Source organism: Sinohyriopsis cumingii, chromosome 18, assembly GCF_028554795.1.
Source record: "Sinohyriopsis cumingii isolate HCF-2022 chromosome 18, ASM2855479v2, whole genome shotgun sequence".
Lineage (NCBI taxonomy): Eukaryota > Metazoa > Mollusca > Bivalvia > Unionida > Unionidae > Sinohyriopsis > Sinohyriopsis cumingii.
The window spans coordinates 41,608,862-41,623,287 of NC_142978.1; the positions used below are offsets into that span (position 1 = coordinate 41,608,862).

At 34.2% G+C, this 14,426-nt stretch overlaps 1 protein-coding gene across 1 annotated transcript in view; it reads left to right on the forward strand.

Annotated features, from left to right (window-relative positions):
- The window catches only part of LOC149776482 (arylsulfatase B-like), a 28,298-nt gene extending 15,158 nt beyond the window's left edge, over window positions 1-13,140 (forward strand). Inside the window, exons 8-14 of the mRNA XM_089940915.1 lie at window positions 355-418; window positions 2,588-2,685; window positions 3,236-3,372; window positions 8,110-8,168; window positions 8,769-8,892; window positions 11,581-11,753; window positions 12,851-13,140. Coding sequence (XP_089797041.1) covers window positions 355-418; window positions 2,588-2,685; window positions 3,236-3,372; window positions 8,110-8,168; window positions 8,769-8,892; window positions 11,581-11,753; window positions 12,851-13,023 — 828 coding nt within the window. The 3' untranslated portion in view covers window positions 13,024-13,140. The remainder of the gene's footprint in view (window positions 1-354; window positions 419-2,587; window positions 2,686-3,235; window positions 3,373-8,109; window positions 8,169-8,768; window positions 8,893-11,580; window positions 11,754-12,850) is intronic.
- The last annotated feature ends 1,286 nt before the right edge of the window (window positions 13,141-14,426 follow it).

The window sequence follows — 14,426 nt, forward strand, 5'->3', positions numbered from 1 at the left end:
ACACATGATTCCTTTAGCTTGAAAAAAATATGTACTCAAGCAATACGTGTAATTTCAAGGGTTTGAATAAAACAAATTGCATTAAAATAAATCGTGTAATAATTACGTTTCTTAAAATAAGAATTTCTTTACTTCCGTCTTGTAAACTCTAAAAGAAAATAGAAAAAGAATCATCGGTTTTCAATGTATCCCCATTTGCTACCTATAACCATTTATTTCTTACACGTCATAAGCAATACATTCAATCAATTGCAAAGATAACAAACATCTGCAATAATGAAAGTTTTCTGAAACAGTCATGTTACTACCGCTTCAATTTGTTTAATAAAATCTTTGTTTCTAACTCTTTTCAAGGTTCCGAAGAAATACGAAGATCTCTATCCAAACGTTCAAACAGAAGGAAGACGCAAGTATTCAGGTGAAGGTTATACAATGTATATTTGGAGTGTAACGTCATGCATAAAGTTCACCCTGTTGATTTGGCGGCGTAACGTTATACATAAATTTCGCCCTATTCATTCATTAATGTCGCCCTGTTTTCGTACCTCTTTTTTTGACGATATCAAAAGGTAGTATACGCAGACCCCGTTTCAAGCAAAATGCTTCAATGCTAAGGTCAAGACTTCGAATCCTGCCGTCGGATCCATCCAGCTGGGCCGTGATGTATTGCTTTGGTCAAGACTTCGAATCATGCCGTCGGATCCATCCAGCTGGGCCGTGATGTATTGCTTTGGTCAAGACTTCGAATCCTGTCGTCGGATCCATCCAGCTGGACCGTGGTGTATTGCTTTGGTCAAGACTTCGAATCCTGCCGTCGGATCCATCCAGCTGGGCCGTGATGTATTGCTTTGGTCAAGACTTCGAATCCTGCCGTCGGATCCATCCAGCTGGGCCGTGATGTATTGCTTTGGTCAAGACTTCGAATCCTGTCGTCGGATCCATCCAGCTGGGCCGTGATGTATTGCTTTGGTCAAGACTTCGAATCCTGCCGTCGGATCCATCCATGCTGGGCCGTGATGTATTGCTTTGGTCAAGACTTCGAATCCTGCCGTCGGATCCATCCAGCTGGGCCGTGATGTATTGCTTTGGTCAAGACTTCGAATCCTGCCGTCGGATCCATCCAGCTGGGCCGTGATGTATTGCTTTGGTCAAGACTTCGAATCCTGTCGTCGGATCCATCCAGCTGGGCCGTGATGTATTGCTTTGGTCAAGACTTCGAATCCTGCCGTCGGATCCATCCAGCTGGGCCGTGATGTATTGCTTTGGTCAAGACTTCGAATCATGCCGTCGGATCCATCCAGCTGGGCCGTGATGTATTGCTTTGGTCAAGACTTCGAATCCTGCCGTCGGATCCATCCAGCTGGGCGGTGGTGTATTGCTTTGGTCAAGACTTCGAATCATGCCGTCGGATCCATCCAGCTGGACCGTGGTGTATTGCTATGGTCTAGACTTTTAGAATTCTGCCATCGACCCAGGTGCGCTGCCGTGGTGTATTTGGGAAATGTGCATTACTCTACTTGCCTTGGTATGATACAATTTTCATGTGTTTATGTGGCGTAAAAATCACCAGATAAACCTTAATGTGTTTATGTGGCGAAAAATCCCCCCCCCCCCAAAAAAATACGATAAAACTTGTGTAAAACATCAAAAACTCTGACAAAAAACTAGACTTTGACACTTATTTGGTACCATTTTAATCAGATTTAAATTTCGTCCAAACAAATTGCTTGATTTTTTGACTTAAGTTTAAATTTATGCTTAATTTCTGATGTCGAAATCAAGGCCTTGAACATGTTTTACATAATTTATATTGCTTTTTTCAATAAGACCAAGGCCTTGAACATGTTTTACATAATTTATATTGCTTTTTTCGCGATAAGATCAAGGCCTTGTACATGCTTTACATTATTTACATTACTATTTTCGATGAGATCAAGGCCTTGTACATGTTTTACATTATTTATGTTACTATTTTTGATGAGATCAAGGCCTTGTACATATTTTACATTATTTGTATTACTATTTTCGATGAGATCAAGGCCTTATACATGTTTTACATTATTTATGTCACTATTCACGATACGATCATTAATTCGCTTCACTTGAGGCCTGTTAGTCTTTTTACTCAACGGGAAGCGGCGAACAGTGTGTCGACTGAAAACGGAAGATTCGATGGGCGAACATTTTTGACTCAAGCGAATGATGATAAAGTTGATAGTGTTTATATTGATTGTTCTGGAATTCTTGATCACTATTGTCAAAAATATGGTAATTCCATTGAAATGGGTGGCAGTTTCTTTACAATGTATGATAATTTCATTCACAAGTATGGTAATTTCATTGAAAAGTATGGTAATTTCATATCAACACAATCATTTCCAGCAAATGCAAGGATGCATGTATTGTTTATTGACTGTGAATGTAATTGTTTGAGTTGTCTTGAAAGCATAACTTTTGGAAAAGATCATCGGCTGGGGAAATTGTTTTGTAAAAATCTGGTATAACAAAATACGAATAAGTGGTTTGATATCTATGTGGCTTTGCTGTAATTTACGTCACGTAAAACCGCCCCTTTATACTTATCCAGGCATGGTTACTGCGATGGATGAAGCCATAGGGAATATCACGGACAGTTTGAAACGTAACGGAATGTTTGACAACACTATCATCATCTTCACTGCAGATGTAAGAAAGAATTAACTTCAAGTGTTTTGATGCACACACACACCCATATACACACATGAATGTGTGTGCTTGTTTCGGTATTAAACTTATTAACTGAATAGAATGAGATATGAAACTTGTACTAAGGATTTTCCTGCAAATAATATGAATTTATAAAATGGAGGACATAAATTTGATTTAAATGGATGAGTTTTTTTTTACTTGTTTAACTTTTTATCGTTTCTATTATTACTTGTGAATTATATGTATTTTTGAAATGATGCAAAACTGTACTTCCTACACGACGTGTATAATTGATATTTAATTTCCTGTTAAGCAATACATTAAATTGTGATTGATGCTACATACACAAATTTTCCTACCTACTTTGTTACGTAGAAAGGGCTGACTCGATGGTTTTTGATTTTATTTTTCGTTTCTTTTTATTTAAAAAACCATCCTAGTAACTGTTCTGGACCTTTTTTCTTAAGTTGATCTGTTCTGTACGTTGTGTGAATTATTCGGTAACGTACTTAAGACAGCTGATCGTAATATGTTTGTGTGTATTCAGAATGGCGGTTGGACAACATTCTACGGGAACAACTATCCCCTACGTGGCGGAAAAACAACAGTGTATGAAGGCGGAACACGTGCTTCAGCATTCATTTACGGAGCTGGTTTGAAAAGAACGGGATATACATATGATGGGTAATTAATGGACATGGATGGTCAATTTAAAGTATTTGCTGACCATTAATTCCACTGTAAATATACTCTATAGGCTTCCAAACAAATCGTTTAATTCCACTGTCAAAACAGTTGTTAGCTTGTAAGTAATCATTGAACTTCACTGTCAAAACATCTTATAGGCTTCTAAAAGAATCACTTAACTCGACTGTCAAAATACCTTATAGGCTTATAAAAAAATCATTTAACTCCACTGTGGAAACACCTTATATGCTTCTAAAAAAATCATTAAACTAGACTCTCAAAACACTTTACACTCTTCTAAACATCATTTAACTAGACTCTCAAAACACTTTACACTCTTCTAAAAATCATTTAACTCCACTGTGAAAACACCTTTTATACTTCTAAAGAAATCATTAAAATCCAATGTCAAAAACGCCATATAATCTTCTAAAGTAATCATCATTAAACACAGGCTTCTGTGGAAACACTTTACAGGCTTCTAAAGAAATCATTTACCTCCACTGTGGAAACATCTTATATGCTTTTAAAGGCCTCATTTACCTCTACTGTCAAAACACCTTATATGTTTCTGAAGAAATCATTTAACTCCAATGTCAAAACACCTTATAAGCTCCTAAAGTAATCATTTAACTCCACTGTGGAAACACCTTATATGCTTTTTTAAAAAATCATTTAACTCCACTGTCAAAACGCCTTACAGGCTTCTAAAGAAATCATTTAACTCCTCTGTGGAAACACCTTTTATGCTTTTAAAGGCATCATTTAACTCTACTGTCAAAACACCTTATAGGTGTCTGAAGAAATCATTTAACTCCACTGTCAAAACAACTCATAGGCTTTTAAGAAAATTTTTTAAATCCACTGTGAAAACCTCTTGCATGCTTTTTTAAAAATCATTTAACTCCACTGTCGAAACACCTTATAGGCTACTAAAGTAATCATTAAACACATTACACTCTTCTAAAAGAATCATTTAACTCCACTGTGGAAACACATTATATGCTTCTAAAGAAATCATTAAACTCCACTGTATAAACACCGTATAGGCTTCTAAAGTAATCATTAAACACCGTACAGGCTTCTAAATAAATCATTTAACATCACTGTGGAAACACCTTATAGGCTTCTAAGGAAATCATTAAAACTGCACTGTCAAAACTCCTTATAGGCTTTGAAAGAAATCATTTAACTCCACTGTCAAAACTCCTTATAGGCTTTGAAAGAAATCATTTATCTCCACTGTCAAAACTCCTTATAGGCTTTGAAAGAAATCATTTATCTCCACTGTCAAAACTCCTTATAGGCTTCTAAAAAATCATTTATCTCCACTGTCAAAACACATTATAGGCCTCTAATGAAATCATGTAACTCCACCGTGGAAACACGTTATAGGCTTCTACAGAAATCATTAAACTCCAGTGTGGAAACACCTTATAGGCTACTAAAGAAATCATTTACCTCTAGTGTCCAAACACCTGATAGGCTTCTAAAGAAGTTATTAAACACCTTACATGCTTTTAAACAAATCCTTTAACTCCACTTTCAAAACACCTTATAGGCTTGTAAAGGAATCATTTAGCTCCACTGTGGAAACCCCTTATATGCTTTTTGAAAAATCATTTAATTCTACTGTCAAAACACCTTATAGGCTTTGAAAGAAATAATTTAACTCCAATGTGAAAACACCTTATATGCTTCTAAAGTAGTCATTAAACACTTTACAGGCTTCTAAAGAAATTAATTAACTCCACTGTGGTAACACCTTATAGGATTCTAAAGAAATCATTAAGACTCCACCGTCAAAATTCCTTATAGGCTTCGAAAGAAATAATTTAACTGCACTGTCAAAACCCCTTATAAGCTCTAAAGAAGTCATGTAAATCCAATGTGGAAACACCTTATAGACTTCTAAAGACATCATTAAACTCCAGTGTGGAAACACCTTACAGGCTTCTAAAGAAATCATCTACCTTTACTGTCCAAACACCGTATAGGCTTCTAAAGTAGGTATTAAACTGCGTATATGCTTTAAAAATAATTTAACTCCACTGTCAAAACATCTTATAGGCTTGTAAAGAAATAATTTAGCTCCACTGTGGAAACCCCTTATATGCTTTTGAACAAGTCATGTAACTTCACTGTGGAAACACCTTATAGGCTTATAAAGAAATAATTTAGCTCCACTGTGGAAACCCCTTATATGCTTTTGAACAAGTCATGTAACTCCACTGTGGAAACACCTTATAGGCTTTAAAATAAATCATTAAACACCTTACATGCTTCGTAAATAATCATTTAACTACACTGAAAATACCTTATAGGATTCAAAAGAAATAATTTAGCTCCACTGTGGAAACCCCTTATATGCTTTTGAACAAGTCATGTAACTCCACTGTGGAAACACCTTATAGGCTTTAAAATAAATCATTAAACACCTTACATGCTTCGTAAATAATCATTTAACTACACTGAAAATACCTTATAGGATTCTAAAGAAATAATTTAGCTCCACTGTGGAAATCCCTTATATGATTTTGAACAAGTCATGTAACTCCACTGTGGAAACACCTTATAGGCTTTAAAATAAATCATTAAACACCTTACATGCTTCGTAAATAATCATTTAACTACACTGAAAATACCTTATAGGATTCTAAAGAAATCATTTAACTCCACTGTGGAAACACGTTATAGGCTTCTAAAGAAATTATTAAACACATTACAGGTTTCTACAGAAATCATTTAACTCCACTGTGGAAACACTTTATAGGCTTCTAAAGAAATCATTTAACTCTACTGTCAAAACTCAGTATAGGCTTCTAATGAAATCATTTAAATCCACTGTCAAAACACCTCATGGGCTTCTAATGAAATCATATAACTCCACTGTGGAAACACCTTAAAGGCTTCTGGAGACATCATTAAACTCCAGTGTGGAAACACCTTATAGGCTTCTAAAGAAATCATTTATCTCCACTGTCCTAACACCTTTTTGGCTTCTAAGGTAGTTATTAAACACCTTATATGCTTTTAAAAATCATCTATCTCCACTGTCAAAACACCTTACAGGCTTCTAAAGAAATCATTTAACTCCACTGTGGAAACACATTATAGGCTTCTAAAGAAATCATAAAATTACACTGTCAAATCACCTTATAGGCTTCTAAAGTAATTATTAAGCATCTTATATGCTTCTAAATAAATCACTTGACTCTACTGTCAAAACACCTTATAGGATTCTACAGTAATCATTAAACACCTTACTGGCTGCTAATAAATTTATTTAAAACTCCACTGTGGAAACACATTATAGGCTTCTAACGAAATGATTAAACCTCACTGTCAAATCACCTTATATGCTTCTAAATACCTTATAGGCTTCTAAAGAAATCATTTAACTTACTGTGGAAACACATTATAGGCTTCTAAAGAAATCATTAAACCCCACTGTCAAATCACCTTATAGGCTTCTAAAGTAACTATTTAACTCCACTCAAAACACCTTATAGGCTCCTAAAATAATCATTTAACACCTTATAGGATTCTAAAGTAATCAATAAATATATATATATATATATATATATATATATATATATATATATATATATATATATATATATATATATATATATATATATATAAAACTTTAAACTCCGCTGTCAAAACACCTTACAGGCTTTTAAAGAAATCTGTAAATATACATAGATGTATTATAATGACCGGTGGAACTAACAGTTAATTAGCCTTGGAATACATTCTACATTCAAAACATGAAGATGAAGAAGAGGAACAACACCATGGCTATTCATGAGAAATTATACATAACTGATAATAATACCTTCTTATGGTGAATACACCTGTTCAGAATGTTTTGTCGTACAATTTAGGGCTTTTCTTGAAACGTCTTATTAGATTTTTGTTTAAAATATACCTACTTTAATTTTGGTATGCAAAATATGAACTAATGTATCGGGATTTAATGTATATTTATCAGATGATTAAAATATTTTTAAAAAAATGTTAACTCCTATATAATGTAACTTGGAAAAGTGAGACACTCATGTTATGGTCACAAACTGTGTCTGTGCTAGTATTTGCTTTACTATCCTGCGAAAGAAACTAGGCAGGCGTACATTAGGATGTCCTAAAATTCATAAAACATTTGTATATTCTAACCAATCAAAAGTGAATGCAGCGATATTCAGCGCTAAAAATTCATGACAGACCCTTTTTGAGTGGAACAGAGATTGGATAGAAAAAGTAATTATTGTTAAGCGTATGAGCAATACCATTTACAAACTATATATATTCCTGATCATTCTAGGGAAGGATAACTGTGCATGTTTATTTCTTATAATAATTGTATTTAGGGGGAAAAAGTATGTCCCGTTATTTTGACAATATTACGAAGTACTTTCTCAATAACCATTTTTTTTCAAACTGTTCTTTTGAGCAGCTATAATCGAAACTTTCGTTTCTAAAATAGAGTTTAGAGGACAATTGTTTAACGTAGTTTGCTAATGTACCAATAAAGAATACGATTATAATTTTCATATCCTCCTGTACATGCTTGGTCCCAAAAAGTATTTGTTTCAGCAAATTTTAATTTAGTTTTATAAAGTTTATGTTTGTGAATCGGTTTATTCGTTTTAAAAGAATGAATGTTGAATAATAAAAGGGTTTCAGTTTTAAAAATACAAATTTCACTCCTGTATTATATTTTACTTGTAGAATGATCCACGCTGTTGACTGGAATCCAACACTAGTCGCAGCTGCGGGAGGACAACCCGGTAAGAGTAGTGATGGTTCCAGAACTTTTCACTAACACCAACTTTGCAAAGATGTATATGACGAAGCTGATAAATACGAATACCGTTCATAACGCAATATTGTATACGATGAAGCTGATGAATACAATTACCGTTATTACGCAATAATGTATGAGACGAAGTTGATAAATACAAATACCGTTATTATGCAATAATGTATCAGACGAAGTTGATAAATACAAATACCGTTCATTGTGTAAAAGAAGGTATACAACTTACGGGAGGTTTTTCGAGTTTTGTTAAAATTTTATTTATTTGTTTATTTATTTATATAAGAAACTGACAGTCGACAGCCATCTCGCATATGAATAGTAAATAGGCAAATATTCATGCGTATTGTTGCAGGAGCACTATATGCAATACTTTTAGACCCGGATGGTGGCGGTGTTTTTGACGTGATGGCATGGATTTTTAAAATGGTCTGCAGAATAAAAATAAGTGATATTGTGAGAAAAAAAGCTGCTTTAGAAACTGATTGCAGAGATAGCCTTATCAATGTATCTATACTGGAGACCCAAACTCAGCATACTTAATTTTTAAATTCATCGAGTTCTTTTGTAGACGCTGGAATTGACGGCATAAATTTATGGGAAGAGATACGGTACGGGACGGAATCAAAAAGGACAGAGTTTGTTTACCATATTGATGACGTCTTGACGCTTTTTGAGGGCCACGAAGCAATCAGGTAAACGTACGATTTATATATCTGTCGCTCGTCCTCCTGTTTTTTTAAAATAACTTCCCGGTCACAAAATTCGCACTCAAGTTTGATTTTCCCTCCCTAAATCTGATATAAGACATGATATTTTTAAAATAATTTAAATTAAGTAAGAAAAAGAACCAATTGTATACAGTTCTTAGAGCTCCTTGAGTTTTAATAAAAGAATGCCAGTGTGTGTGAAAACTTTGAGCTCTATTTTTATTTCCTGCTGAGTATGTTAAAAAAAATACAAGACGTTTAAGATGAGTAAGGTAGCCGATACAAGACGTCTAATTTAACGCCCAAGATGAGAAAGTCAACGGATACATGGCATCTAATTTAACGCCCATGATGAGAAGGTCAACGGATACAAAACGTCTAATTTAACGCCCATGATGAGAAAGTCAACGGATACAAGGCGTCTAACATGAGACCCGTGTTGAGCACTGCCTTTACAATGTCATCATAACACAATCATAACTCAAACATGGCGAGATATTTTTCATTACCTTTTTAGAGTACAGCTCAGTATTGTCTTTAGATACACTCTAAAGTATTCTAACACCATCCCGCTTGTTTGAACCCCCTCCCCCGATGACTTAAAAACAAAATGCATCAAGGATATAAATAAAATGCACAAAACTTAGTCACTTCAACCGTTGATTTATAAATTCTAACCTGACTGTCGCCTTGGGACCCAAACACTGTTACCTTTTGGGCGTTTTGAATCAAACAGGACTTTCTTTAGCAACATGGTCGCCATATTTGCTTGGACTGTTCTATGTTTTCAAGCAAAATTTGTGATGTAGTTCAGGGTCTTTGAAAATCTTCGTAATTCCGTAAAATTTGGATTTACTTCTCTTTGATCACGTGTATACAAGCGTTCATCTTATTTCTTTGTTCATTTTCTTTTAGAAATATTAAATTTATACATTGTAAATATTGGATGCTGACGACACAGTTATTACCGAGATAGATTATTCTAGAAAGGAGTAATGGACAACAAGCAGTCTGGTTGCTTGTTGATATCGTGAGCTTCTGTTTACGTTGAAACGCCAATAATCAGATAGTGTTATGGAACAATTTGGAGCAAGTCAGGTCAGAAATCATAAATCTATAAATGAAATTACCAATATTTGTTTGCATTTTTATTCTCTTGATGCGTTTCATTTTTAAAATTGTAGGGTGTACAAGCTAACTGGAGGGTGTACTAATACTATAGTCTCTAAAATATTTCATAATGATCAATACTGAAAATCAATAATTTGATCGAAACTGAATTTTTTCTTATTTTGCATATTAACTTTATTAACATTCATCTACAGATATAATGAAAATATATGAGTCATAATAAAATGGAATACCCATTAGTGACGATGTATAAAAGGATATATAGAATGGCTTCAATGGATATCCATTGGTTAATATGTATGAATTTACAGACGGCCTAAAATTGATATTTATTGGTTAATATGTATGAATGTACAGTGGGGCTTATATGTATGAATCTACAGACGTGCTTCAATGGATATTCATTGGTTAATATGGATGAATTTACAGACGGGCTAAAATGGATATTTATTAGTTAATATGTATGAATATACAATGGGGCTTCAATGGATGTTCATTGGTTAATACGTATGAATGTACAGTGGGGCTTCAATGAATATTCATTGGTTAACATGTATGAATCTACAGACGGGCTTCAAGGGATATTCATTGGTCAATATGTATGAATATACATAATGGCTAAAATGGACATTCACTGGTTAATATGTATGAATTTACAGATGGGTTTCAATAGATATTCATTGGTTAATATGTATGAATTTACAGAGGGCTTCAATGGATATTCATTGGTTAATATGTATGAATATACACAGGGGCTAAATGGATATTCATTGGTTAATATGTATGAATGTACAGAGGGGTTACAATGGATACTCATTGGTTAATATGTATGAATATACAGAGGGGCTAAAATGGAAATTCATTGGTTAATATGTATGAATATACAGAGGGGTTTTAATGGATATTCACTGGTTAATATGTATGAATATACAGAGGGGCTAAAATGGATATTCATTGGTTAATATGTATGAATATACAGAAAGGCTTCAATTATATTCACTGGTTAATATGTATGACTATACATACGGGCTAAAATGGATATTCATTGGTTAATATGTATGAATATACAGAAAGGCTTCAATTATATTCACTGGTTAATATGTATGACTATACATACGAGTTTAAATGGATATTCACTGGTTAATATGTATAAATTTTCAGAGGGGCTTCAATGGATATTCATTGGTTAATATGTGTAAATATACAGAGTGGCTTCAATGGATATTCATTAGCTAATATGTATGAATTTTCAGAGGGGCTAAAATGGATATTCATTAGCTGAAACTGATTGGAGCTGAATACTATTTTACGTTGTATATCTGCCTGATGCGCTCTGCGTATTGTACTAATCGTCAGCATCAGAATGTCCATTACAAATATAGAACCATTGGATATTCTATTAACAATGTTATAACTCCACGAATGTTGCTTGAGAACGTAATGCTACAATGTGGCATACAATAATTATGTTATGATTGAAATAAAACCAAAACTGAACGCTTTTTGAAAGAAAATAATTTACATAACTGAATCTCTATATAGGGTTGGAGACTATAAACTGATACAAGGGTACCCTGGACCTTACCCCGGCTGGTACAAGCCAGATGATGTTACAACTGACCAGAAAATTGATCACAGACATGCGGATTATCTTAGGTCATATCAGAAATTCAATTTATCGATAGAAATTGGAGCAGAACTTTTTAACATAAAAGGTAAGTTAAAGAGATCAACAAATTATTCCAAAGTCTTAAACTGCCTATTAAAATTTGAATTAAATCTGTTCTCTCTCTCTCTCTCTCTCACACACACACACACATACACACACACACACACACATAATACACATATTTACTCGAGACCTAGCATGGATGTGATTTTGAAATCACGCCCTCTGTCTTCAAGATATAGGCTATATCTATTTTCACAGCTCCTACCTGAGCCGGTAGCATTGCTAATCACGTGGGTAGTATAGTCCAATTCATTTTTTTCTGTTTGTTTTATTAATGCACAATTATACTTGCATTAAATAAAGAAGACAGTGGTTGCTTACCTTGATTTTCATGCAATGGCAACACGTGCTTACCTTGATGTACAAGATATGGCAGCAGGTGCTCACCTAGATGTGAAAAATGTAGCTCGAACTTAGGACTTCGAGACGAAAAGAACTAAATCACCTCTACATAAGTTATCTTACGTTTAGCTGTCTTTTGTGGTGAAAATTTATATTAAACATAACATTTCACAGAACGTTTAGTATGTATGTATGTATGTACTGTGGTCTCAGGTCATGTCGGTAGAATACTGGCTATTAAGTGCCGTTTAAAAGTCACGTTCCATCAATGCCAAACAATTCTTTAAAACCTATATGAAAACAAGATAGCAAATATAAATTCCTTAAAATACTGTGTCAACCACAATCTTGAAAGAAGTCCAAACTTTTCTCTGATGGTAGATATTTTAAAGTCGTCTTTATGGAGTTTCAGTTTTAGGTTAAATTTTATGTAATTGTCTAAATTTAGAGATATTGCCTATTCATAATGTGGAACAACTATTGGCAACCTTTTCGGTTCCTTATATTACAACAGTTATTACAATTGGCTGATCACGGCGTGATCATGTAATTCTAAGAACAAACGTATGATTAAAATAGGTCATCTAGACCAACTCTATTATCTGTTCAAAGGTCAACTGCAATATGGTGTCCAGTATCGTCATTCATATGTACTCTCACATTGATGTTTGTACGAATATGAGGCATGTTTAGAATAGCAATTGTAACAACGCTTTAGTGTGTACATAATCATTGCAGATGACCCCTATGAGCACAATAATTTGGCACGAGAACAGCCTGCTTTGGTTAAGAAGATGCAGGGAATACTTGACGAGTACAGAAAACACCTTGTTCCTGCCATGCATCCCCCTAACGACAAGAAAGGAAATCCATCGAACTTTGGGGGTGTCTGGACACCCGGGTGGTGCTAATTTTGAATCCAAAGAAATAGACATTATAAATCAAAATGCGTGTGAACTTTATTACAAACTCATCATTCTTAAATTTCGCTTGTTAAATCTCAATAAATACATGATCACCATACTGCATTTTTTTGTTTTGTTTTTTGTTGCCAATCACTGCAGTGCACTGTAATGTGTTTTGAATATGCTCTTCTGTGAGGGGCAGTCGTAATTTGTAGAGTGATACAGTACTTTTGTCTGTTATATTTTGGTTTTTGGTAATAAAATACTTTATTGGAACAAACTCCCGATTTTCTTCTCAGTCTTATTAACGCATGTCCTTGCTATTTGGAATGCATCAGATGCAGAGGCATCCATCAAATTAAGGTCCGAAAAGTGTAACGGTCATCCAAATGTGTTCATCATCACTCATTAAGCTTTCAACTGTAATAAAAAAGTTCATTTTGTATCAATATAGTGGTCACGTTAATTTAAAAGGGTTTAGTCTGCAGAATTGTTCCATAGAATCGCTCTCTTCTCAATCGTGTCTGTCTGGCTTAGGAATTTCGAGAATTCTTGGAGACTGTTTGCCATGTTGACAATTCTTTTAAATTTCGCGTAATTATGCTACTCTCAAAGAAGACGAAATCTTTATTTAAAGAAACAATATATCAGAGGCGACATTCCGTATGCAGACTATATCGATTTATAATTTATCGTATGTGTGTATCTATTAATTGTTTCAAAACTGTTGAAGAAAGATGATCTGTTCATACTCTTCGTAAGTTGTCAAGAACTTGCAGTTTAACTGAATTACAAAATCGGAAACGAAACTTGAATGATATCGTAATGCAATCAAATCAAGAGTCTCTCGAAGGTACTAGCGCTCTTCTGTTTAATTTGTTTTATATGAATTTAAGATGCGACAATTTCTTCATTCACCAACGACTGTTGAAGCCAGTATTTTCAAATAATCTTCTATGTTGCATTTATTGGGTATAAGATTGGCACTATTTTCGTTGATGGCCAAGAAACTGTAACCCCGTGTTAATATGACTTTCCGTTTTGGAGGAGTAAGAATAACAAAATTTTTGAGATGGCTCCCACTGGGGCTGTACTGGATATGAGATTGGCACCATTTTCATTTAGGACCAAGCTAAAGCATCATAAGTCTTTTGATGAAATCATAATGTCGAGCAGTGATCTTGGAGTAGCATCATTATTTTCAAGATTTCCATTCTGGCTACCATATTGGAAATCAGATCGGCACCATTTTTATTTACAACCAACTAAAACTAATAAGTCTTTTAATGATAACCCTATATTGATTAGACAATTTATTCCTGGGAAGTAATGATAATGTTTTTAAATGATAACCAAATATTTATTAGATCATTCATTCCTGGGAAGTAATGATAATGCCTTTAAATGAT